Below are 27805 nucleotides of genomic sequence, written 5' to 3'. Positions count from 1 at the left end.
GCAAGAGACTGAAGGAATGTGAAGGATTGAGATATTTGTAATACCTAACCTTAGCCAGGCAAAACGTACTCTACAGCTGCACGCAAATTATACACATAACCTCAGTGCCCTGGTATAAACAGTCTGTGTCTGCAGAGCTCTTGATGTTTGGCACATGGCCGGACGTCAGGTGTCCATGAAGCCTGTTTCAACTATCATTCAACCTTTTGTTTTTTTTTGTTTTGTTTTTTTAATCGAAGGTGACAATTTCTACAGTGCACCACAGTTCACACCTTCAGTTCTTTCATCTGAGCTGGTCTAAAATGCAAAAATGTAGGGTTGAAGGCAGGTACTCATTTAAGGAACATCTGGGGGACTTATTAAGAACAGTTCCTGCACCTAATTACCCAAACTAAAGTCTGTTCCTTTGCTCAATGAGAGCCGGTCGGCAGGGGAGTCTGAGCGAAAGCAAATTACCACTTTCCCACCGATGAACCACTGTCAGGAAGTGTACGCACCGAACCAACCATGTCACTCCCGTCTGCCCACCGGACTTCTATGTTATGGGCCTCCTAAGAGCCCGGGGGGCAAGGCCAGACCCCAAGCTGGGTGGCTCTCGTGTCTGGGCCATACCACTCTTCTTTGTCATTAGAGTGGAAGTCCGCTGGCTTCCTTTGTCTCCAATTAGTTTCTCTGAGAAGCCAAAGAACATCCTAAAAGGGCTCTGGAATAATGACTGTTCATCAGGTCGGGGGAGGTTTACAGCGTTCCTTTGAAAACTTCAGAGACGAAGTAGTGAATCAGTGCAACAGATGGCCTTGATGTTTGGCTGAGCTGCAACAGCACACAGGTTCAGAAGCAGGATGTGTGCTTTAGACATAGAGGGGGTGGGGGAATCTTACCAGAAACTCTAGGGAAAGTAACAGGGCAGTAAGGCGGGACTGGTGGGAATAGTTGCTATCGCAAGATCACAGCAAGTTTATGGTGTTCTATTACAGGGGGAAGTCGCTGATACCCTATATATTCTAGGGTTAATGCAAGCTAACAGGTTTTATTTGAAATGTAATATATAATACAAACAAACTGTATTTGCAGTGGGAACTCTGCACAAACAGGGCCCAGTAATAGTTGCATAGCCTCCAGTGAACCTTGTCTACCTCAGATAAATTGAACATTATATTTGGTGTTTTGAGGTACACTTATAAAGTTGAAGTCTAATCCTGTTTACCAACAGTTACGTTGTGCCTAGGGATGGTCTCGTTAAGGTTTTAACGGTATTACTACTTTTATTAATACCCCTTATCAGTTCAGTATTTTAACGGTTCTCTTATCTGTACTTTTTAATTAAAAACACTTTATTTTATTATTTCGTTTTTATGTAAAATAAACCAAAAATTGTAAAACAAATTAATATTTTTTATTCCCTGTAAAAGAATGTACAATAGTTTGAAGCAAAAAGACCATAGTTTGAAGGAAAACCATTCGTCAGGAGGCAAATCAACATGTCTGCCTTTTCTGGTAGAAGTCGGGATATTTCTTGGTTTATTGTGCTCCCTGCAGTTGAAAATACCCTCTGAGTTGCAAAATGTAGTTAAATGAGATAATGTTTATGATTTTACATTAACACATTCACATAAATGATAACAGTGTTTTGGGAGTTAATGTAAAAATAAGCATTTTGTAAAAAATAATTTCTTAATAAGCATAGTGTATTACAACAACATTGTCGCTGTCCAATCGGGAAATACAACCACTTGCATTTGGTTCACTCCGCAAGCTTAGCTGCGTGTACACAAGTCTGTGTTGCGAGGTATGTGTGTGCGTTTAGCGCGAGCATCCGCTGAGTGCACACACACAGCCGAGAGCTGTGACGGCTTTTATACTTGACGCGCTCACCAGAAACACAAGCATTTCTTATGTGAGATTGCCAAGTGAGCAGACGAATATTAAATATCGCAAATTAGAAAAGGTTGGTCAGTTAAATTATGCTACTGGAAGTAATGTTTATTCAGCAATAATTCTGCAGTACCGATAGCAGAACTGTTAATGTCAGAGCTTATCAATACTTCGGGCTTTTATAATGTAGCACAGATACCGATAAAGTAAAGAGTTTTGGTACCCATCCCTAGTTGTGCCTGTAGTAAATAGATTACATGCAAAAAAGGAATGAAAAGTTTTGTAGGCTAATTATGCAAGCTAAATGAGTTCAACATGTCCACGTTCTCTACCCCAAAACTGAGGTTTGTGATTACAAAAAGAGTCAGCATTATATTCAGATTTCGGTTTTTATACATAGCACAAGGTAACAAAATCAATGGTAGACAGAGGTTGTGCAGATTTAGAAATGTTTCCTGTGTTCTAGGGCTGTTCGATTAATCTAAAAAAGATCAAGATCTCGATTCGACCCCCAACACGATCTTAATCAAGCATCTCTACGATTCAGCCAATTATATTATATAAGTTCTGGAGAAGCATAAATGAGGTCGCACAAGTCTTTACATTGTTTTACATACATTGCTCAGCGAAGTGAACACCTCCAAATGATAATAATTCACCCAAAAATGTGTTTTCAGTCTTAATGTAATGAAGTATTCACACAAAAGGAAATTACACAAGTTTGTTTCACTACTGAGAGGAGACATGCGTGTTCACGAATTATCTCTACTTTAGTGAACAGAACCTGCATAGGCTGTGAATAGCAGGTAATAAAGTTGTAAATAACGTTCAGTTTGTTGCACAGAGCGATCGATTGGGAGCCGAGCTGTCAGTATAACCACTCTAGTAGATATAATTATCTCTAATAATGTTGAATGTTGATAATGACAAATGTCTCATTTTATCAGTGAAAAAATGGTCTAATAATGTTGTCAATGACAGTTAGAAAGCACATGGCTCAAATATAATAATTCAACTTAAGAATTATGAACAGTTGTATTCTGAGTCATCACTTTACTCTGAATGGAACAGACTTTAAATTTGTCCTGGTTGTTAATTCAAAGTCAATACAATATTTAGCATTTTACCTAACTGTAGATCTACACATAGGCCTAATATCATTATTGTGGTTTTACTATTTTTTAGAATTAACAATAGAAATCGCCTACTCATATTAACCTTTATTTGACATCTACAGAATCATGAAAAAAAATCCTCATCTTGATTTTAAGCAAAAAATAAAAAAAAATTGTGTTTCTCATTTTTGCCAAAAGCCTTATTTTGTTCTCTATACTTTGAGGAATGACCGAGTCATCTTCATATGTTTACAAGCAGCAGATTTCATTATAGGTGACTTGCTACATTTGGGTACACACTTTGCCAAATGTGGTCATCTGCTGCATGCAAAGGTAGCTGTTCATTTCCGATTAAAACCTGATAATGAACAACATACTTCTCAATCATCAAACTCCAAAAACTCTGATAAAACATTTTAGGCTTAAAAAAACGAAGGGGCCATGCCATTCCCAATACAAACTTTTTGTAGTGAATAAAAACAAGTGTGCGTCCGTGTGTTTTTGTTTGCATGTCTGGTTTTGTCTTCAATTAAAGGATCCTGGAATCACAGATTCAGCAATATAATGCTCTTCAGTAAACAAGAGCTACAGAGGTAGCTGTGTGCAGCTGGATGCTGTTGTGAATAATTAGATGCACAATCAAAGGCCAAGTTGGTCCTTCAGGCATGTGATCAGCCCCCCCAAAAAACAGAAGAGTCACAGAAGAATATTGTGGATTCAGAAGAGCTCCACACACAGTAGTTAGATGGCACCACTTCATGCATTAAAATGCATTTATTTAGTAGACCTATCCAATTTGACTTATGAGTAGAAAGTCAACATTGAGTGTTACTCTGTATTTGCCAGTACTTTTAATATATTAGGGTGCACTCATACTATGCTATGCGAACTGTGCCCGGGTGCGTTTCCCGATTCGTTTGACAAGTGTGAGTGCTCCAAATCGTGGCTCAGTCGTGGTTCAGTTGGCTGGCCCTGGCCTGGTTGGAAGAGGTGTGCCAAAATGTGGTTTGGTTGGGCTTTGATGAGGTACACTTGTAGTGTCTTTTGGGCATGCCTGAGCCCAAAACTGAAGATGCAATGTCACTTTTAAGGGACTATTTCAGATAAATTTCATAATCATTCTTACTTTTCAATAAACGCAAACTGTCATAATTTACCTAAAGATCAAAACTGCCACCTTCAGCAAACCTCCTAATATGTGCAGCATGATGACTTTTATGATAAAAGTCGCATCATATCTAAAAAAAATTTATTTAAATTTCTTAGCAGTGGACAATTAGGATAATGATCATGTTGCCTTAATTCATTTTATCCCCTAGCTCAGAGGTCCTCAACCACCAGTCCGTGAATCAATTGGTACCAGGTCGCACAAGAAATCATTAATTATTTCTGTTTTATTTATTATTTGAGTCAGAACGATCTTTTATTTTGAAAAATTACTATTCTCTCACATCTCTGTCAATTGAGCGCCCAATTTGAACTCACAATCTAGCAAAATGAATAAGAAACAGACGTCTTTGGAAAGTTTCTTTCCTATAGGGGGAAAGGCCCAGTGAACGACCCACGAACTGCCAAGGTATGGATTCGCAACCCATTTGTCAACATATCAGGTGAATCCACCATGGCTCTGCAAGAAGATCAACTGATGGAGATCGCAAACGATGGTGGCCTTTTATGGTCTGTTTGCATATCGCATATTTCTAGAGTTTGCACAAGTTTGTTGTTTCCAGTGGAGGTGTGCGGCTTGGAATATTCACATTTGGGCATAGCTAATTTTCTCAGACAAACACAGAACACCCAAACACTGCAGTGCTTTGTAATTTTCTCCACAAATAAAAATTGTATCAGAGTGACATCAATATTTTGTCAGCTTGTCATCCTCTGAGAAAACGATTGATGGTCGGCTAGCAACCTACGAAACACCCCAGCCCCCACCCCTAAATCTAATTTGTTATTGAATTTAAAATAGGGCCAATTTAAAGACCAAAGGCTTACGTTTTTCAGTTACAAATGTTTTATATTTGTTTTATATTTTCCATTAGGCTATTATTTGTGCATTAATATATCTAGATATAGTGATAAACATACCGATTGTTTGAAAACAGCATTTTTGTCAACCTTACTGCAAATTTATTTGAGCGATAATATCATTAAATGTGGAGGAGAGCCTTTTTCCAGGGGAAAAGGGGGTCTCGGGCAAAAAAAAGGTTGGGAACCACTGCTCTAAGAGACACTGAACGGTTTGGAAACTAGGCAAGTAAATAATATCTTAGTCATCAAAAGGTAACGCGCACAGAAAACTGGCCTGAGGCGTTCAATTTCAGCACACATGATGCTGCAGTCTGAGGTAGATTTTGGTAATCGTAGAAAGATGTCTTTCGTCATGGGGCAATCTTGGATACCTCAGTGCCTCAAGCTCACAACAGCCGATCAATCAGCATTGCAATTAAATTTTATGTTGCAGTACTGCAGTTCGACTGTTCTAACAACAGACTAATAAAGCCCAATAGCAGTGAGAGAAATTGAAGCTTAAAGGTGTGTGTGAGAAAGATGTTCAGATACAAATATGACATTCCTCAGAATAAGATCTACAATGCCGCTGTTGTCAGGCCTCAACACACTCTAAGGGGCTATTTACACAAAGTTATCAGCTAAAATGGGGAACATTTATGCATTTCACCTGTTTGTTTTCACAATAACAGCTTTCTTTGAGAACAGGCTACAAAGTGGACTTTTTAAAAAAGTTTTTTTTCACGTAAATGCAAAACGTTTTTTTAAACATGTAAACAGCCTAACTTACTATTAATATCCAATCTAAGTGGCAATGACTCAAAATAGATATACACAATAACAATTTAATACAGCTCATTGATATTGTGAAATGAGATTTAAGATGTGTATTGCACATGCTGACATGAAAAAAATATTACTTGTCTTTATCCAAAATCTCAGTGAGGTAACAAATAACTACTAGTCCTGGATTAAACCGTGGAATGTCATGGTTGAGTAAGTGATGACAATTTTTCTTTTAGGGTGAACTAGCCATTAAACACATACCCCTTTTCCACTAGCAGGAACTAGGAGGTGTCCAGAGCGATGGCCCCTTTTCACAAGACTATTATGACACGTTTAACGGTCATCATAATCTTTAATCCTTGAAAGTTTTTAATATTTTGATTAAAAAAAAAACGTAAGAACATTTATATGTATTTATGAATGTATTATATCATCTTTGTGTCAAAAAACGCTTAAACAAGGTGTTTCTAATGCAGCATCTATGGGGCTGAGAGAAAATTTGACGTTATTCTCTGCTGTGGACACCATCATCAGTCTTACACAATTTTTTTCCTACTTCTGAAAATTTTGATAACACCACTGTGGCATTTTCATTTTATTATTTTAGCAAATAGGATTGCAAAAATATATATATATTATTTGTACTCTCCCATTCATTGCGCTGGTGTGAAGCTGGTTTATCTAGCAAGCCTTCTAAGAAGTGCTTTCCATTGGCTAGAGAGCCACCTTAGATCCAGGTTGGACATAACTGTATGCGTATCATCTTTCCCAGCAATGCAAATGTAGAAACACTCATTGTTGAATTGCTATTAATGTTGGTAACTTTGTAAACCTACAACAAAAACGAAAACTACGAGTATTTAAAAAAACTAGAACAAACTTAAACTGTATTGTGTACATACAAAACTAACTGAAACTAACTTAAATCATAGCAAAAACATTGTTCGTTTTCGTCTTTGTAAATGTATTTAATAGTAAGCCTTTAAGAAGTAAATCTATTTGCTTTGCACTGCCAGGTGTTTGACCCATACAGCACAGCAGAGCCTATAATCCTGATGCCATAGACTGATTTCACGCGGCCGCCATTTGTAAAAGCGAAATCAAGGCTGCAGTGGGAAGAAACCCGGAAGTATCGTTGGGAGTTACATTGGAACGTTGTGTACTTGGCTGTATACCTTATCAGCGAAGAGAAAGTGACATAATTTTACCATTTTACCGCCTTCCGAGTGATACTAATAATATAGACCAGTGGAAAATGGTGGTTCTAGGATTTCCTTAGGGGAACATTATTACAAGAAATATCTTATTATTGAAAGCAAGTCGTACTGAGAAAGTCTATTAGTTTCACATTGTGACATTATGATAAGAAAAATCTCATTTATATTTTTATTTAATGGGGACACTAGCTTTCCACACCATACAAATCAACTGTGAATCATCATAACCTGCGTCCAATCCCAGCAAACTTCCGGAAAGGGAGCGTAACCAATAGCGTTAGAGATAACAAGTAAACCATGTCCCGCCCCAGGACAGACAAAATCCAAAAAGTTTCGCACGAGCAGAGAGAAGAACCAGCGAACAAGCAGAGAGAACTGATCGCACACGTGCGCTGTAGGCATGACCTCGCTCACGAGAGCGTACATCGTGTGCACAGATGATGATGTGTGGGAAGATCCCCTGTAGTTTCCTCGCACATAAGCCTGTAATCTGCTCATGGTTCACTTCTCCTTGCTCGTAAACATCACCGATGCGCTCGATTAATATTGCCATTGATTTGCCGCCATAATTCAGTTATTAGAACAGTAGGCTACACAGAGATTAGATTTGAGAACTGGTGAACTGATAATACTGCGTATGCGTGATTCAGTGAATTGAACACAAAAGGTGCATGACAGCCTGCTGTGACTGAACTAAATTTGAACAACTGCAGCGCAGGTAAACCAAGAGCTTAAATGAGTATCTGGCGAAACGTAAGTTTATTTCATTACAGAAATTCCTAATGGAATTTACACGAGTGAATCATGCTTCAGTTGGGTTGCAAAACTAAATTGTAAGAAACTTTTCAGATCATGGTGATGTTTTAACCGATTGACATTATGATTGCTGACTACATATTTTTGGTATGTTGAGTTGAAACATGGGAAGATCCAAGAAGTCACAAAAGATCCGGTTCGCATCAAAGATCCAAACTTCCCATCATTACTGTGTTTCTAGCATTAGGAGCAGCCTTGCACACATATTGTACTTAGGCCTGCTATCATGTGGGCTGTTGTTTTTCAATTTGAGGATGGGTAGATTGTAGTGGTCATGCATCCTCTAAATACATCTTTCAAAAAATGTATCTTTGGTTGAGTTTTATTATATAATATTTATTCTGATGACTTTGAATCTTGCACCTAACAAATATCATTATTTACAAAATAAACATGTATTTACTAAAACTAATACTGAAACTAATAAAAACTAAACTAAAACTAAGCAATTTTAAAATAGAGACTAATAAAAACTAGTAAATCTACCTAAAAAAAAAACGAATTAAAACTAACTGAATTTAAAAACAAAAAGACAGAACGAAATATAAATCTAAAACCATTATAATCTTGCTTCAGCTACTATTTTAAAAAAATGTCACAGAACAGTTTCTGTTATGCTTGTTGGTCAGCAGCCTGGCAATTTTTTGGTGCTACTCAAGAACCCCTTTTCCCTGTTTAGATCAAGTGGTTTGGGTGCGAAAAGAAAACAAAAACTAATTTGGAACTAGGCCCTGGCTCTGAACCAGTATTTCAACTACCTTGGTGGAGGGCATGGCAATGCACAATGCAGGACAGTGGTCCTCTTGGTTTCAGACCACATTAACATCATGACTTTTTGCTAAACTGCTTTTAAACTACATTTTAACAAGTGTTTCTTACCTTGGGCAGCATAGGTGTGGCTCGCTTGCTCTTCTTCTCAGAGGGATCATCCAGCTGGTCGGGTTCAAATGTGTAGAGCTCCGTCAGCTCATTCATTGTAAAGTGCCGTTCAATCTGCTGTTGGTCTACCACTCTGAAAGACAGTGACTGTTTGGCGACCTGCCGGTCATAGATCTTCTCCTCCATGGTTCCCTACGGAAAACCAAATATGTCAGACTCATAACCTAGTAATTGACCCAATAAAAGCAAAATTTAAGCCATTATAGGTGTAGCCTTGAAACATATGGCTTGCAGATAAAACAATGCCAAAATTCTGTAAGTCCTTTTAGATTAAAATATTTACTTAATGTACCATATTACCATAATATTAGCTTTTTTGTTTTTTCTCATTAAACATAAGACTATACTAGTATCAAATGACTCTCATATGTGTCATAAAAGTAGCGTTAATTACATACTCTGTGAAATATTAAACTATAGTGATGAACGCATCTATCCAATCATCAAATTCTCACCTGAGCCAAAAACCTGTAGACATATACAGTCTTCACTTGACCAAAGCGGTAGACTCTGAAAATACTCTGGATATCATAGGATGGGTTCCATGAGGCATCAAAAATTATGACCCTGTTTGCAGCTACCAAGTTTATTCCAAGGGAACCAGCTCTGGTTGAGATGAGGAACAATCGTCCCCTATAGAGAACAAATGCAGCTGTCACTGATGAACAAGTGAGAAATCTGTCCAATGTTTGCTTTTTCCATATGAAAATGACCTTACCGAACATTACTGATGTCATTGAAATCCTCAGCCCATTTCTTCCTGGTCAAGGCATTCGTGGAACCATCCAAACGGTAGTAGTCAAGGTTTCTAAACCACTTGCCCTCCCCTTGAGGAAAAGAACACGAGCACAGCCAATCAACAAGCTGTTTGCAGGAAAAGTTTTATGCAGCTGTTATGCAGAGCTTGTTGCATATGAAGAGCTCAAGAGAAAGTATGTACCATACATAGGTGGCAAAGCTCAGAGACCTGTTCAGCATTTAATATTGTAGCCTCCCACACTTGTTCATAACTAGCATTTCAACATGCTTCCAATTATTCCTCTGTGATCTTTTCATTACAAATTGCAAAGCCTTAAGCAAACATTTTTTTGCAAAATAAAAGAGGCCTAATCATTTTCATAATGAAAGTGAAAACATCTGCAAGGGTTTAATTAGGACCATGACCTTATTTCAGAGACTTGATGTTTACATGGGCATATTTGAGCATTTCTGCGGGCACTTAAAGCCAGATTTATGTCAGATGGGTGCGCAAATACAAATAAGTTAATATATCCAAAGTCTGCACTGATCAGTGAGCACTTTTTACTTTATTTGCAAAAATAAAAGCAAAATTTGCAATAAATATAATTTAAATACAACATGCAATATTGGGCATAAACATACAGTACATGGTTTTTACGGTGGCCCATGTTGTTTGTTATGACATTATTTCTTCTGGGGTCAAACAGAAAGAGCAATATTTTACTTAGGGCTGGGCAATATTGAAAAAAATATGTGACGATATCATGTTTCATATCATTCGGTATAGATAATATTTTTAAATATTTTTTAACAATCCATTGGATTTTTTAACCACTTTATTTTAAATTTACCAACATTACTGAGCCACATAGTTTTAATAGTCAAAAACAAAATTATTTAAACAAAATATCTGATCTCTTTATAATAAAATAAACATAAGTGTAAAAGAGACTTTTAAACTTGATAAATCAAATGTTACAAAGTGTGAGTAATGGTAAAGCATAAATACCAAACTACCAAAACAAACTTTAAGGTGTGAATAGTAATGATACAGTAAACCTCAAACTCTGTAAACAAAACAAATTATGATAATCAAATCTGAGCTTTCAAGTAAAGGAACCAACCATCATTATTCAAATACATACTGTAACATTACAAATTGTGAAGTTGAATGACTACATAACCCACTGTTAAAAACTCTTTCAGATAGGGTGCCAGTAGCCGGGATGCACAAGAAAAGAAACCAAAAACCACTCTGGCGACATCCTTACATCCTTTTTTATTTACAATCTCTTCACTGCTGCTAGCTATCGCACTCATTTTCGCGTATGTTGTTATTCTTACTTGAAGTGACAAGCGCGAGTGAGTGGTTTCCTTCACCATTTTCAATACGCTTTTGTGCTCGTGCTCCCCTGCCGTCTTTCTGTAACTAGGCAACCGTCAACCGTTTTCTCAGAGGATGAAAAACATACAAATCATTGCTGCAGCTCCGATGCAAGTTTATGGAGAAAAGTAAAAAGCAATGTAGTGTTTGGGTGCAGGTAATTCGTCTGAGGTAATTAGTCTACCATTATTACTGAAATGTGTTTTCCAAACAAAGCGTAAAGCAGATTGGTTAGTTCTACTTGCATGAATCGCGGTGCGCTTGCTGCATTCTGGAAATGTTCAGATGTTTTCCAACTAGGTGTACTGGGAAAATTCATACGCGTCATGTGTACACCTCTATTGGAAATGACAAACTTACACGCTAAGCTTATTGGCATTGCTTCCAAGGTGCGCGCTCAGTAGCCACATTTTATTAAAATTATAGCCTTCATACCAAACTTTTTTTATCGTCATTGACAATGGTGTACGGTCAATAAATACCAATACCGATTTTATCACCCAGCCTTTTTAAAATTTTTAAAAATAATAAACAGAACAAAAAATATATTTGACATATGGTTAAAAAACTCTATGCCATCTAGGCAAATACATATTCAAAATAATAATTATAAATAATAAATAAATAAATAAAAGTAGCATGAGTTTTGATGTCATATTGATGAAAGAAGAATTTCTAATGACACTGCACAAAACAACTAATACAACAGCTCTTGTTCTGCAAGAGAACAACATACATAGAACAAAACGTTTCTAAATTCTATACTAATTTAAATACAATAGCATGCCTTACCTTTGTATGGTGATTCTTTCCCCTCCTCTTTGGCCCTGCCTGCTAACTCCAGAAAGTCCTCAATGAGGTCAAGAGAAATGAGAGACTGGCTGAACACCAACCTAAGCACATAAGACACAACAAACATGATCAAGTTGACACATATACAATCAATGAATTATGAGCCGATAAATAACTACTACTACTATGACTAAATTTAACTCACACTTTATCGTCCACTTCTTCAGCCAAGCGGAGGATCTCAAAAAGAAGCACTATTTTCCCAGAGTGAGTCAGCACCTCAGCATCTTCCTCAGACACAAACTCTTTGTACCATTCTGGCGATGGACTGCCAGGACCTGAGTTTGAATGACGAACTATAAAAAAAAAGGAAAAAAAAAAAAAAAAAAAAAAAAAGAGATAATGAGATAAACTTCTTAAAAAAACAGATTCAGAGCAGTACTAATTAAGTTGCTAATCGACACTACATATTTAAGTACAATTGTTTGCATATTAATACAATAATTGAGTTTAATCTCATCAGTCTAAGAATTGTGTTTGAATGAGGTAAAGTTTGATTGTCTTATCTTAAATCACATTTATACTAAAAAAAACAGGCCTCCACAGAGTCCAGACCTAAATATTATTGAGGCTCTAGGGGATTTTCTGGAAATTAAACTATGCCAAAATCAAAAGAAGATATAGTATAAATTCTAAAGGAAGCCTGGTAGGTCATACTAAATACTGACTTTTGCCAAAAGAAGCCAATTTGTTCTTTAAATGGTTTTAAACTTCTGCATGTGCATATTTCCCATACGTTCTGCTTTTATGCTAATAAAGAGTTCAAAACGTAAATAGATAAGGGTCATTAAAACAACAGAGCTGGTAGTGGCCTAATACTTTTGCACTGTACTGTATTTGTTTCTGTAATTTCAGTCATCAGAATTGAAGTCTTGTAATAAAAGTACTTATAACAGGGTTCATACAGTCACAGCCTAATGAAAATCAAGAATTTAAGCACTTTTTCCAGCACCGATTTTTATTTTCAAGACTGACACGCCTATTGAACACATGAAATGTATTCTCAGCAACCCATAAAAACATCTATTAATTTATACAAAAAACGTTAATAAAATATAATAATTAATTAATAGTATATTAATAATTAATAATATAATAAACCAAGACTGACATGCAATGTATTAAACACCTGAAATGTCTTCTCAGCAATTTATAAAAATACTGCATAGGAACTATCTATCGATTTATACAAATAAAAACCATTAATATTAATAATTCATTCATTCATTTTCTTTTCAGCTTAGTCCCTTTATTAATCTGGGGTCGCCACAGCGGAATGAACCGCCGACTTTTCCAGCACCCTTCCAGCCGCAACCCATCTCCGCGAAACATCCACACACACACTCATCCACTACGGACAATTTAGCCTACCCAATTCACCTGTACCACATATCTTTGGACTGTGGGGGAAACCGGAGCACCCGGAAGAAACCCACGCGAACGCAGGGAGAACATGCAAACTCTCGAGGCTCGAACCAGCGACCTTGTTGCTGTGAGGCGACAGCACTACCTACTGCCCCACTGCGTCGACCTAATATTAATAATATTATATTTAATTAATCAATCATATAATCAACCTGCACTAAATGTGCTCGTGAATTTTAATATTGTATTTGTTGATGTTATCTCACAGATGGAAAAAGAACAGAATATTTGTACTAAAGTAAAAATACAATTACACTGCTAAAATAATAAAATTTTTTTGTAAATGATACTAATATTAGGTAAAAGTACAAATTACTCTTTAAAAAAAAATACTCCGGAGTACTAGTTAGATATTTTTGAGAAAAACAAACAGATTTTCATTATGGCCCTTTTTTAAGTATAAACTGATTTGAAGTTCTGGTAGGCTTAATTAAATTTTTAAGTAAAGTAAATTTTCACTTCACGATACAGCCAAATAAGAAGTCCGTTGGCACTGTCATCGGTCATGCATCAATCTTATTCTAAATACTTGATCGTTTTTGACTAAATTTAGTAAAGGAGCAAAGATAAATAATATCTACTTTAATGGCGAAGAGGTCGCGATTGTATACAATCTGAGCACACATCCACGATGATGAGAGGACTTGCAGTTCATTTGAAAAAACCTTTTTAAGGGCTTGTATATCCAGTTTTTGCGATTAACATACATGACTGTGCTCTCATGTTAAAATCAAGCAGCATTGCAACATTTGCAGAAATTAATAATTGCGCAATACCTGCATTCCCGCGCCGACATTCATACTGTATTAAACCAGGCTTCAGAAGAGTGACAGATCAGAGGCGAGTAAACTCGCCATTGGAGAGAAGAGAGCGAAACGTGCATGTACATTAGATCGTCGAAATGGTAGGATGTCCGTGGTTTAATTACTCTAGCTAATAACATAGAAATCTCTAAAGTAAAAACATCCGAAAAGCATTATTCCAATAAAATATTTGTTTTTTAAGTTGTTATTTTCTGCCACTGCAACACAGAAAGGCCTTTGTCCTGCCCTTACATTTCATGCAAAACTAGACAAGGTTGACTGTGATTGGCCACTTTTCATGTCAGTCAAATCACCGCTTCATAATCCCAGTAGTTTGTGCGGGTATTATTGCATTAAATTGTCACAAAAGTTCACAAACATTTTAATTTTTTCCGGCGTGAAAATTGTACACAAATTCTTTCAAGCACTTTTCCACAAAACAAGCCAATTTTCCAGGTATCCCACGACTTGAATTTCTTAAAGCCAAATTCAAACACTTTAAGCACCTTGTGCGAACGCTGTTTTAATGCTAAAACACTACTGCCAAACTGTTATCACAGTAAGCTCAATCATACCCTCCTCCACAGGCTCTGCTCTGTTCCGCCCCTCAGGGTTTCCTCCACGAGAGCTGGTGTTCCACTCCTTAATCACTTCCAGGTCATCGCTGTCAGACTTGTCAGAGCTCTGACCTTTTCCTCTGCCTCGTTTCTTCTTCCTGTACGGAGATTTAAGGAAACAGATCTGTCATCATCTAGGTAGCAAACAGGACATTTGCCAGGAAAGAGAAAGGACTCATTTCAAACCTTTTGGGCTTCTCATCTTCAGAAGTCAAACTCATGGATGACTCCTCTGTTTCTGAGGCTATAAACTCATCCATACTGTCCTCATCGAAGTATCCCTGTTAGTTCGTAGAAGGAAAAAAAAAACAGTGAAGATGTTGTAATAGTGCAGTCCAAAATTAAAAATCAGCCATCAGTTACTTTCCCTCAAGCCTTTTACACCTTTAGGAATAAGGCTACATCCGAAATCGCTACTTCCATACTACACAGTACGATAAAAACAGTACGTGAGCAGAGTAGTGTGTATTTGAAAAACAGTACGCAAATCTTTTTCTCTCTGCTGTTTTCATTTCATTATAGTTTATCCGACAGACAGACACTATGGCTGATGTATTCGCATCCCATGTCTACTGCAGACCAGTTAGTTTTTAAATGTGTGTGTGTGTGTGTGTGTGTGCCTCATGAATCCCACATTAAGATTAGCTCTGATTGCATATTTTCCAAAAAAGCGTGCCTCAATCATATTCTTGTCTCGTCTTTGTTAGTCAATTAAATGTCAGTATATTTTTATTATAGTTGTCGTCATCATCACTTAATTTTTATTTAGTTTTCGCATCGTTTTCATCAGTAGATACTTGTTCGTCAAAAAAATTATGACAAAAAGTGTCAACGAAATTAACACTGATTAGCATCGCATCAAGTTTTATGATATTTTCCTATAATGTTTTAAATCTTATAGATAACCAGTTTTCTAGTGTTTAACATAATAAACCCACGATAGGTAATGTAAAACTGTCCTGAACACACACAAAAGTGTTTCTTTGGCAAACTAAAGAACACCATTTGGTCCCTAAATCTATTTTTTTTGGGGGGTGGGATAAAGGGAAAGTTCCCCTTTAAGTAAATTCCTGCAGGGTTGTGTTTTCAGAAGTCTGCAGTCCTCTGTCTTTATTCCCTCACCTTGTTTTCTTTACTGATATAATCCAGCTGGAGACACCATGGATGGGTCCAGATTCTGCTGAGCATCTGGAAATCCTGGAAGAGTTTGGTCCCTGCACGGCCTTTTCCACTCTCCAAGGCAGAACCGACACCTGTTCAGAGGGAGACATTTAGTGCCCGCTGCTGGCACGGTCTCTAGCCCAGCATGCCAGAGCATGGTACACCACAGTTCTCTAAATCATGAATTCAGATTAGCTGAGAGGATTAACTGTGAAGGTAAACAAGCTCTTAAGACTGTGAGAGGCTCACGCTGCCTGTTTTCACACTGATACTTAGAAAAGCAATGTAACAAAATCCTCCATGCAAAAACCACAAGTAAAACATGACTCTGCAAGAGAGGCTTCGCTACAAACTTTCAGAAACTGCTGTATGTCATTTCTTCAATTAGTCATGCGGATTTGCCAAGCGAATGACTGGCTATTTAAAAAATAATAATAAAATAACAACAACCAAGCTGTATATTGGATAGAAACTGAACCCTGACTACAAAAGATAGGCAAGTAAGAATTTGCAAATCCTTTGCACATTAGTTTGTCATGTTTTAACATATCCGGAACAGGAATTACACATTATGATGAGTAAATGAGGAGTTTAAAAACTTTTAAAGCTCAATATGTGGTTTTGAAAGGAAGGCCAGTCATGTGTATGACCTAGTTGTACTCTATTACCATGGTTTATGAGGACATGCCTGATGTCCTTGTAACTAAAAATGTTTAAAAATCATACTAAATGGAGTCTTTTAACATTAAAAATCTGCCACGTTTCTTGTGAGGTTGGGTATAGGGGTAGGGGTGGAATTGGGTCATATACCAAGTGTGTTTTATTGTATAAAGAAAAGATCTCGGTCCACACTACACCATTGAAAATGCACAAAGCAGATACGGATATCTAAGCTCCAGGCAGTCAGCGGGTACTTTGAGCACACCTCTTCAGATGAGCGCAGCGTACATCAGACAGTTCATCAAGGATCTTCTGCTGGATTTCATCTCACTATAGTTGTTAAACGTGATATTTTATTTATCAAGTCTCTATCCAACAACTCTTTGGTCTTTGGCATCCATCACTTGTTCTCAGGTAACATGTCTATGCGCAAAGATCCGTTAATATATTAATTTATGTAACCATGTACACTGGTTCGGCACATTTAACTGATTGCTTGCCTTTATTTTCTATACTGTATAAACTTACAGTACGTTATACTTTTATAATGGCCATTATTGACTATTAAAACTGATATTCAGCAAAAGAGAGGGTGTGTTTAGTATTTTTCACTAAAAATTAAAAGGAGGCAGTTTTTTGTTATAAATATGCATTCAGTGAAGATGGCGGTCATATAAATATGCAGCTACGCGACCCCCTTAACTTTTTGTTGTCTGTTAAGTTAATATCAAAATGAAAATAGGCAGTTCCTTATATCATGTTTTCATTTTATTGTTAAGATAGCGACGTAGTCAGGGTGATGCGAATAACGCTGTAAAGTAGCCTACACTGTTCTCTTTGAAGATTTACCCAACGTGTTCTTGGGAGTTTGTTTTCCATATCAAACCTGCGAAGTCTGAACTTTGTGCACTTAATAGAGGAAAAAGCCCCAATCAGGGAGCGCAAATGTTTGCAGCCACGCCTCCGTTTTCAGATGTCTGTTTTCCCCCATCCACAGACACAGACACAGAGCATAAGTGGTTTAAACCGAAAGTGGCCTCTTCACCATTTTCAAAACGCTCAGTTTTAGGGGCTCGAGAACTCCAGGGTAGTGTGGACGGAAGGCGTAACCGTAGCAAAATGCCTTTTAAAACTAAAATGTATTAGAGTAAACGGGGCATTAATGATAAAAAACTATGGAAAAAAATATTTATAAATCCAATATTTTTGTAAAATTAGATAAACGTAGTAACTAGAAGTGTCCACTATGTACACTCCTGGACTGGATTATTAATTTGTTTGAGCCAATTAACTAAAATCATTTTAAAATAGTCTTCAATTAGTGTTACTGTTAGTCTGATACTTCAAGCTATTTTTAGCTCTTCATTCTTCCTCAGTTAATAAGCTAGTGCTTAGCCCATTAATTGCTGCTCACAGCTATAAAGTAAGAGTGATACATGTAATGAGAAGGCAAAGCGGGAAGCAGCCTTCATGGGTACGTTTCTTTGTTTGAGAGCGTATCAACTGTATATGTGCATGTTTGTATAAAATAAAAAGATAGGGTTGTGTGATAAACAGAAATACTTTGCAATTTATTTAATTAAAAAAATTATGTGCTTGGTTAATGTCTTTAGAGCATTTGGTTCTTTTACTCTTGTATGCGAGATCAACAACCAATCAGAAACAAGCATTACTCTACTATAAGCCATCATAACATAAGACCATGGAAAGTAGAACCCATGGCATGACCTCATATTGATTTTAATAAGATTATAGCACTGTAGTAAAGTGGAGTATAGGCATGGGACGATGACCGTTTTTAAGGTAAACAGCGGTTTAGAAAAGTCAAGGTTTTAAAACCGCCAAAATTCTGTAATACCGTTCCTAAGGTATGTGTAAGATTTTTTTATTTACTTTTTTAGGACAACAGTATCTCCAGCAGAAAAGACATCCAAAGATGCCGTTTTAAATTGCAAAGAAATCTGTGTTTTTGAAACAAATGAAAACAGCAGAAATCGATTATTCATTTTCATTGTTTACTGCTCCAAAATATTTTAAATCTTTTAAAAAAATGTGTTGTTTTTACCCAGACATTCAAAAAGAATATATTTTAGAGCAGAATTCACAATACCGTGATACCATGATATTTTTGTCCAAGGTTGTCATACCGTCAGAATCTTATACCGGCCCATGCCTAGTGGAGTATTTTATTTATTTATTTTTTTACATTTTGGATGGATTATATGTTTAAAAAATACAGTGTCCATAGATACGCGTGTTAGGGTTTGTGTGTTTAAGCCTAGTCTGTTATTGGCCAATTCAAATCAACCAATTCATAGCATTCCTGACATACTGCACAATTTGAAATGGTCATACTCAAACCAGTCCTCTCACATCCTAATGTCAGCCAGAAACAGGCTAGGCTATAATCGTTGCTGTATGCATTGTTAAAGAGCTTACAAAAATACAACACACAGCAGCTTTTACACTGTAGCTTGTGCAAAACACTGAATGTGAGCTCACCTAAATGCAGCATGAAATTGGATCAGGGTTTGGGCAAGCAGACCACCAGGACAAAAGCACAGTCATTAAGGGAAAGACAGTGTCTGGTTGGTGGTCTCTGGGGGTCTGCACCCTCAGTCACAACAGTAGTGCAGTAGCATAGCTGCGGCTCAAAAAAAAGCTGGTCTAATGAGCCTCTGGCTGGAAAATTCTGCCAAAGCTCTTCATTAGATAAGGACGTGGGAATTTGTTCAGATAGCCTTGCGGCCTGGTGCCAGCTGCTGTTCTTCTTCTCCCAGCTGCAAAACTCCTTCAGAACAATCGCTATCTGAGCTATAACACCACTAAACCACTTAATTGAAAAAGGGGCTGGAGAAAAGCTGTTTTCACCTCGCATTTAAGACTAGGGATGCACAGAAATGATAAATCTGGGTCAATACCGAAAAATTTTGGACGTTCCTGGCCAATAGACAAAGCCGAAACCATGAAATTAAAAATGCTTTTTAATATTATATTTATTTTTTTATTTAAATAATTTTGTAAGAGTTATTAAATTTAGCTAAATAACTTGTATTGTACTAATATAAAAAACACACAAGCCAATAAAATTATGCTACAAAGAAATGACCTATAAGTGGTTATTTGACCAGACTTTGTTCTTCTGGCGAGTATGTTCGGTTCATGCAGAGACACAGTTGAAGTCAAAATGATTAGCCCTCCTGTGAAATCGTAATTATTAAAATAAATATTTCTCACCTGTTGTTTAAAGGTGAGAAGTTTTTTTTACAATTTGAATAACTAATTTCTAATAACTACTGTCTTTTTGTTTTTGCCATGGTGACAGTGCATAATATTTTCTATTATTTTGCAAGCAACTAATATTCAGCTTAAAGTTCAATTTAAAGACTTAACTAGGTAATGTTAACCAGACAAATTGGGGTAATTAGGCAAGTTATTGGATAACAGTGGTTTGACCTATATACAATGAAATATATATATATATATATATATATATATATATATATATATATATATATATATATATATATATATATGGTCTGTTAAACATCACTAAGGAATTATTTGAAAAAGAATCAAAATTTCATAGAAAGTCTAATAATTTGGACTTCCTCTGGAAGTATTATGGGTTAATGAATGGAATATGGATTGAGTGAAGGTTTTTTTTCTTTTTGACCCTGGTGTGTGCAGACAGCTGCTCTTGTGCTTTGGTCAATTCAGCAACAAACTGGCCTTTGCTTGGTGCAATGAAATGAATGAGTTAATAGTGCAGTGTTTTCCATGTCCTGTATTAAAGCAGCTTCACTCTGTGCAGTGGCTTCAGCTGGAGGGAAAGTGAAACTTGTGCACTGCACAGCAGAGCACATCATTTTTTTTTCAGCTCACAATTTTGGCTGTTTTTCTGTTTTGCCCAAAAAACTAAATTGCTATAACTAATATTCCTGATAAATTCCTGATCATTTTCAGCAGTCGGAAACTCATTGAATAATATACATTTCGCAATTATATTTATGATAGCAATTATATGTTTCCCATACATATTTTATTGCCTAAACTCTGACAACAACATTAATAATAATAATAATAATAATATTTCATGATGGAGAACAATTTTTTTTTCGATAAATCCAAAGTATTGTAATCAAAATGGCGGAAACGATTTTTTTTTTTACAACAAAGATGTGGACTAAACAGAATGAATAAATTCTTACCTGTGAAGTGGTCCAGATAGTATCGATAAAGCTTGCACTGGATGGGCGATAACCGCACCGCTAACACATACTCATGTTTCGGTGGCAGGAATTTTGTTAGAGCGGTGTAATCTCTTCTCTGTGGATAACAAAAAGATTATTTTCTTCTGCTGATATTTCATTTAGAATTTAAATTCAGTTATGAAGGTTATTAGTAGGGCTGGGAGGGTTCACAAAATCTTCAGTTTGGTTTCTATTACAGTTCAGTGGTCACAGTTTTTGGATTGATTTGGTATAACTACATTTTAAAAAAATGAATTCCCCTATTGCAACACCAAATACATAATTTACTATTTACAGCATTTAAAAAAAAGTTATTCTTAAGGCAATGTAATTAAACTTAATTAACTGAAATAATTAGACAGTTTGATCTTACACATTATGATAAATTAAATTAGCGAGATTTTGATACAGCAAGAAGGGAAATGGTAATTTGAACTTGCTTTTCAGTTATTGGTAAAATGTTTAAAACAGTTAAAGAAATTGAGAAAAAAAAATTGACAACAAAAGTATTTACTGTCAAATATAAAAGAATAAGCATAATAAGCTGCCAATCGTTTGCTACAGAAAGAGACAGCGCTCTTGTTAAAGCTTTAGCCCAGAGCTCCAGTCTCATTCTTGAGTGTACTCACAGTAGGCTATCCGAACAGTGTTCAGGCGCGTTTGATCCCCTTACCCAGTTCGTTTGACAAATGTGAGTGCTCTGTGCCAGTTGGCCGGCTCTGGCCTAGTGTGCCAGAGCATGGTTCGGTTGGGCTTGGGCAAGGTACGCTTGTAATGTGAGTGCAAATCGTGCCTGAGCGCAAAACTGGTTCAAGGCAACTGTGCCTCATCCGAGTACACCCTTATATGACTACACTGGTGCCACTAACTTTTTCAGTTGGTTGTGGAAAATAAGCAACTAGTTAATATTGAGAATTGAGCCTTAAAGTGTTCAACTAATTTACAATAATTCAAATTTCTCATTTAATTGATCAAAAAATCAATTCATCAAAAATAAAAAAATAAAAACAAAAACAAGACTCCAGTTAAAATTAAAATGGAAAGTAAACAAACACAAATAAAAAAGCTGATTCAAATATTTCTAAAAGTGCAATAGCATCTTAATGATAAAAAATTAGGACAATAAATGTAAAATAATATGATCTGACAAATAATTTCATCGTTTTAATGACTGTAGTCATTTGGCTTACTTGGACACATCCTGCAAGCATCTCATAGAGAATGTGCGCACGTTTCTTCATGACACGGACATCAACGAGTGTGGAGTCAGCACACTGGCCATTCTGGATGGGGTTGATGAAGCGGTTTCTGAACTCTTTCACTGATCCCAGCAAGTTCTCCTTGATGAAGTTCACCATACAGTGATCTGTGGGCAGTAAATGATGTTTACACTTTGTATAAAGGCTAGCAAGAAAAAAAAAAAAAAAAAAAAAAAAAAAAAAAAAAAAAATATATATATATATATATATATATATATATATATATATATATATATATATATATATATATATATATATATATATATATATATATATATAACTATATATATATATATATATATATATATAACTATATATATATATATATATAACTATATATATATATATATATATATATATATATATATATATATATATCTATATATATATATATCTATATATATATCTATATATATATATATATATATATATCTATATATATATATATCTATATATATATATATATATCTATATATATATATATATATCTATATATATATATATATATATATATATATATATATATATATATATATATATATATATATATATATATATATATATATATATATATATATATATATATATATATATATATATATATATATATATATATATATATATATATATATATAGTTGTTTTAGCCATGTGACTAGTCACTTTTCCATAAACTAAAGTTAAGCAGGCTGGTCTGGTCAAATAACAGAAAAGATTAGATCATCAGTCTTAATTGCTAGTGTTTTGAGTTATCTGTCAGCAATGGTAAAACCACAAGCATCAAGCCTACGGCTCCTGCCTTTTCAATGAGCATTAGGCGGGATACGAGATCAGATACTTCTCGAGAGCTTCCCAAGAATAGACTGCCAACCCCGCCAGTGTGTACGTTTTAGGTGCTTGTGCCTTTAATTTGTGTTACATGTCTTTAGACTGTGTGAGGAAACCGGGAGACACAGGGAGAACATGTAAACAGAAAGTGCTGACTGGATCAGCTAGTATAAGTTTAGGCTGGATATTTATGTTCAATTTGAAATAATCCAATTGGCTAACTAATGATTAGCGATTGGGACCAGCTACAGTCAATCCTATAATGTGCTCCTTTCAAAATTAGTTTGTGAAACTTCACTTCTCTTCGAGAAAGTGAAATTGCATATGAAGAGTTCGGATGCAAAACCCTCTAAATCCATCAGACCTCTTATTTTGTAAATGATTTTCTATCAGGCTCCTCTAATTAGGTTCAGAAGTTTAATTTTATAGGTAATGCTAAGGTTATTAGCTAGTAAATAAAATACCTTTTTTTCAAAAATGTCACTTGAGACATTTCTTTGGTTTTTAGCAAGGTAAATTTTCTTTTCTTCTCAAAACCAGCTAAATTCACCAATGCTTTTTATGCAAAAACCTCTAATTTCACCTATTGAGGCAAGACAGTGTAACTAGTTGAAAATCACTAAAGATGCAATTATAAATTATTTTACCAAACATTAAACACCTAAAATTAAAAATCAATCATCAATTTTTTTGAAGTTAATCACCAATGCTACTCTATTACGACGTCTGTCAGACAAAATGACAAAAAGTTACAGGGGCACAGAATATCTTTGTTATGATTGGCCTGTCGGTGAAGGGTCAATTGTGTGTTAAAATTTACAGACGTCACTGAACTATAATGTTTTTGTTCTGTCACGCACTAGCAATAATATCACTCACACTCGATCAGGTTGTTCTGCAGTGGAGTTCCTGTTAGCACCACTCGTCGACGAGTCTTGATAGAGTTCATGGCTTTGGAGACAGCAGATGCTTCATTCTTTAACACGTGACCCTCATCACAGATGACAAAATCTGGACCTGTGCAAAAAGAAAAAAATATTATTTATTTCCAACATCTGTGTGGTGCTGAATGATGAACAGTTAAGGATTTTGAAAGGGGCAAACCCAATGTAAGCATTTTTAGCAGCTGATAGTGGAAACTATGCTAATGCAGTAGCTTCACCTGGATCAACAAGAGTTTTCTGAAAGGTCTCTTTCAGCTTCTTGCTCTTGATGTTTCGTCCTTGCGTCAGGTTGCGGTACATCTCGTAGCCCATGATCATGACACCACCATCTTCCTGCCAGCGCTGTAAAGCATACGCTCTCTCTTGAGGTCTCTTCACTGTGGCCAGCTCTGTCACCTGAAACCAAATACACCATCAGAATAAATGGCAACATTAAAATAAAAACAAGTTACTGTCACTGACTTTTGAAACAACGGGATTCACATTGTTTTCTTTGTCCACACTAATACATTTGTTTAAAAATGCATATTTTTCTGTTTTATATTTTTAGTTTCGGCCTGCCTTCTACACTGAGACAACGTTTTAGATGTATCTTTCTGAAAGTGCGGTCCAATGTGGATCAACTTGAAAACATTGCAGTATAGACTGTGAAAACCATGACATATTTTAGTCATGCAATGCAGTCATGTGACTAGTTCATGGTGGATGACATTGTAAAGCAGATGTTTTGGACTCTGTCCATTTTGACAGCTTTATTACAGATTAATGTCAGTTTGTACGTGCTCTTCAAAGGACACAGAATGTTTACTGGGAGCTATTGTTCAGGGGCAGAATATATTTATATATATATATATATATATATATATATATATACACATACACATATATATATATATATATATATATATATATATACACACACACACACACACACACACACACACACACACACACACACACACACACACACACATACATACATACATACATATATATATATATATATATATATATAAACACACACACACATATATATACACACACACACACATACATATATATATACATATATATATATATATAAATATATAAATATATATATATATATATATATATATATATATATATATATATATATATATATATATATACATACATACATACATACATACATATATATATATATATATAAGTATACACATACACACACACACATATATACACACACATACACACACATATATATATATATAGAACGCTCTCTCTGCGCTTAAGTTTCATTCACTACGATAAATGAATCATAATAAAATCATAAATAAAAATCTGCTGTTGCCTTGGTAATGCAAGCATAATGTAAACAGAAGTAATCAATACTTTAAAAGTGCTCAATTATTAAGATGTGTTGACATAATTATTATCTGCATAATTGGTTGAGACTGTTGAGCTGAGATGTATAATAGAAAAAGGGGAAATTTAAGCTTATTTTTTTAAATTTATTTGAACATACAATTTTCAAAATGCCCTACTTTTACTCAATTAATGCGAGAACATGCAAATCTACAGTCATATGTGTGAAGCTGTTGTGTTGTCAGAAAATATTATAATAAATACTATTATAAAATATTATAAAATTATTATAGGTAACATTATAGAAAATACTGTGATCCTTGCAAAATCTGGGAAATATTAAAAAAAAAAAAAAATCTAGATAATAATACTAATAAAAAAATATACATAACAAAAAACAAAAAAAAAACACAAGAGGGCGCATAATCTTGACTTAAAAATTACCATAATGCAGCAGCAAAACATCTTAGCATATTAAAAATTTATTTTTAACCATTCTCCCATTTTACTTCCACTTACTCAAGACCACTTATAGCTGATCATAATAATAGTAGAAAAATTACATTAAACAACATTATTTATGTGGAGCTTCAAAAGAAACATTATGATTATTAAAATTATGATAATGAGGATGAAAAAATTAACAAGATTCAATAAGAAACCTCTACCTCTAAACTCTCCTCATCCTTAAGGCCTTCTTGCCATTTCTCAAATTCATTAAGCCAGTTGAGCACAGTGTTGAGTGGACACACCACCAGAGCTGTGGAGAAGTTCAGCTTCTCGCACAGCAGCACAGTGTGGAGAAGCGTCACCACCTGCAGGAGACCAAAAGAACAACATTCAAACAGAACAATGGCAGTGAATTTACCTACTCGAAAATCATACTATAACAAAAATTCTAATTACCTGAAGAGTTTTTCCCAGACCCATGCAGTGGGCGAGAATACAGCCAGACCCTGATGACTTCTCTACCTTCCTCACTGACTCACAGCAACAGTCCCAAATGAATTGTACACCTACAAATACAATAAAAACACAAATCTATCAATTGGCTTCTGAGTTGTTCATGTGTCCTCCATTTAGAAATGAACAGCTGTGAGAAGCACAAAAAAACAGAAGTGTGTCAAATGCCGACTAACCATCCACCTGATGTGGTTTGAGTTTGGTCACCATGTTTCTATGAACCTGCACTAGTGGTTCCTTGGTCTCCTCGTCCTCGTCAAGCACCAGCTTGGTAGTGATGGGACACGTGACCTGTGATGATTCCTTTATTTCAATAGTCTGAATCCAAAAAAAAGAAAATTTGTGTTTTTAGTACAAGATAAAAATGATGAAACTGCAGAACAGATTCACACCACTGAACTAGGGCTGGGCATTATGAGAAACATCTAGTATTACAATACAAGTCACCTCATATCCTGATAACTGTGTCTATGCATCCGGAAAGTATTCATAATGCTTCACTTTTTCCACATTTGTTTTGTTACAGCCTTATTCCAAAATGGATTAAATTCATTAATTTCCTCAAAATTCTACACACAATGCCCCATAATTACAATGTGAAAAAAGATTTTTTGTACATAAATATTCACAGCCTTTGCTCAATACTTTGTTGATGCACCTTTGGCAGCAATTACAACCTCAAGTGTTTTTGAATATGGTGCCACAAGCTTGGCACACCTGTCTTTGGGAATTTTTGCCCATTCCTTATTGCAGTACCTCTCAAGTTCTATCAGGTTGAATGAGATGCGATGGTGTACAACCATTTTCAGATCTCTCCAGAGATGTTCAATAGGATTTAGGTCTGGGCTCTGGCTGGGCCACTCAAGGGCCAAGGACATTCACTGAATTGTTGGGAAGCCACTCCATTGATATTTTAGCGGTATGCTTCGGGTCATTGTCCTACTGGAAGATGAACTGTTCGCCCCAGTCTGAGGTCAAGAGCACTCTGAAGCAGGTTTTCTGACTAAGGCCCTTCTCCCCTGATAACGCAGCTTAGAGGGCCGGCCAGCTCTAGGAAGAGTCTTAGTGGGTCCAAACATCTTCCGCTTACAGGTAATGGAGGCCACACTGTGCTCATTGGAACATTCAGAGCAGCAAACATTTTTCTGTAACCTTCCCCAGCCTTGTGCCTCGAGACAATCCTGTCTCGGAGGTCTACAGACAATTGCTTTGTCTTCATGCTTGGTTTGTGCTTTGACCCAATAAGACCCAGTGTATTTTAACACACCACAAAATTAACAATATAGCATAACATGAAATGATAGACTTTTAGTTTGTCAATGCAAAATATATCCTCACATTCAACAAAGCACTAAATATTTTAGCATCTTTCTACCTCTCGCAGTTTTTCCCTCAAGCGCTCCCTTTCAGCAATGCGTTTCCTCCTATCCTCTTCCTCCTTCAGGGCATCGCGTGTCTCTGTCCGCAGTTTGTCATCTTTAATGATCTTGCGAATCTTCTTGCGACCTTTGGGAGTTCCTTTATCGTCCTCGTCACCTTCTTCACCCTCTTCCTCTCCACTCTGTAGAACAGAAAAGCTAGATATGATTCACCTAAACACATTAACAATTTCTTTACTCTTCTTCAAGTTGATTTAGATCTCTGTAATACAGCACCTTGCCACTGGATGAGGAGTCTTGAACCTTAATGCGGCGGCGTTTTTTCTTCTCTTTCTTGTAACTTCTTTCTTTGTCCTTTGCAGCTTTTTTGGATGACCTACAATTATTAAAATAGTGATAAATTGTGTTTCCTCGCTTGGCAAGTAATATATTT

General features: G+C 35.8%; 1 protein-coding gene across 2 annotated transcripts in view; it reads right to left on the bottom strand.

Annotated features, from left to right (window-relative positions):
* Nucleotides 1–27805, bottom strand: part of atrx (ATRX chromatin remodeler) — a 68188-nt gene that overhangs the window by 12507 nt on the left and 27876 nt on the right. For both annotated transcript variants that reach the window (XM_056472964.1, XM_056472965.1), the window contains exons 14-30: nt 27649–27748; nt 27369–27554; nt 26170–26311; nt 25937–26046; nt 25699–25845; nt 23902–24079; nt 23619–23756; nt 21845–22020; nt 20613–20730; nt 15703–15833; nt 14767–14861; nt 14539–14678; nt 11881–12031; nt 11676–11776; nt 9477–9585; nt 9214–9391; nt 8699–8890 (exon numbers count right to left, since the gene is read on the bottom strand). In XM_056472964.1, the coding sequence (XP_056328939.1) occupies nt 8699–8890; nt 9214–9391; nt 9477–9585; nt 11676–11776; nt 11881–12031; nt 14539–14678; nt 14767–14861; nt 15703–15833; nt 20613–20730; nt 21845–22020; nt 23619–23756; nt 23902–24079; nt 25699–25845; nt 25937–26046; nt 26170–26311; nt 27369–27554; nt 27649–27748 (2392 nt within the window). The remainder of the gene's footprint in view (nt 1–8698; nt 8891–9213; nt 9392–9476; nt 9586–11675; nt 11777–11880; nt 12032–14538; nt 14679–14766; nt 14862–15702; nt 15834–20612; nt 20731–21844; nt 22021–23618; nt 23757–23901; nt 24080–25698; nt 25846–25936; nt 26047–26169; nt 26312–27368; nt 27555–27648; nt 27749–27805) is intronic.

The sequence above is a fragment of the Danio aesculapii genome, chromosome 14, assembly GCF_903798145.1.
Source record: "Danio aesculapii chromosome 14, fDanAes4.1, whole genome shotgun sequence".
Classification (NCBI taxonomy): domain Eukaryota; kingdom Metazoa; phylum Chordata; class Actinopteri; order Cypriniformes; family Danionidae; genus Danio; species Danio aesculapii.
This window is presented reverse-complemented; position numbering and strand designations above follow the sequence as displayed.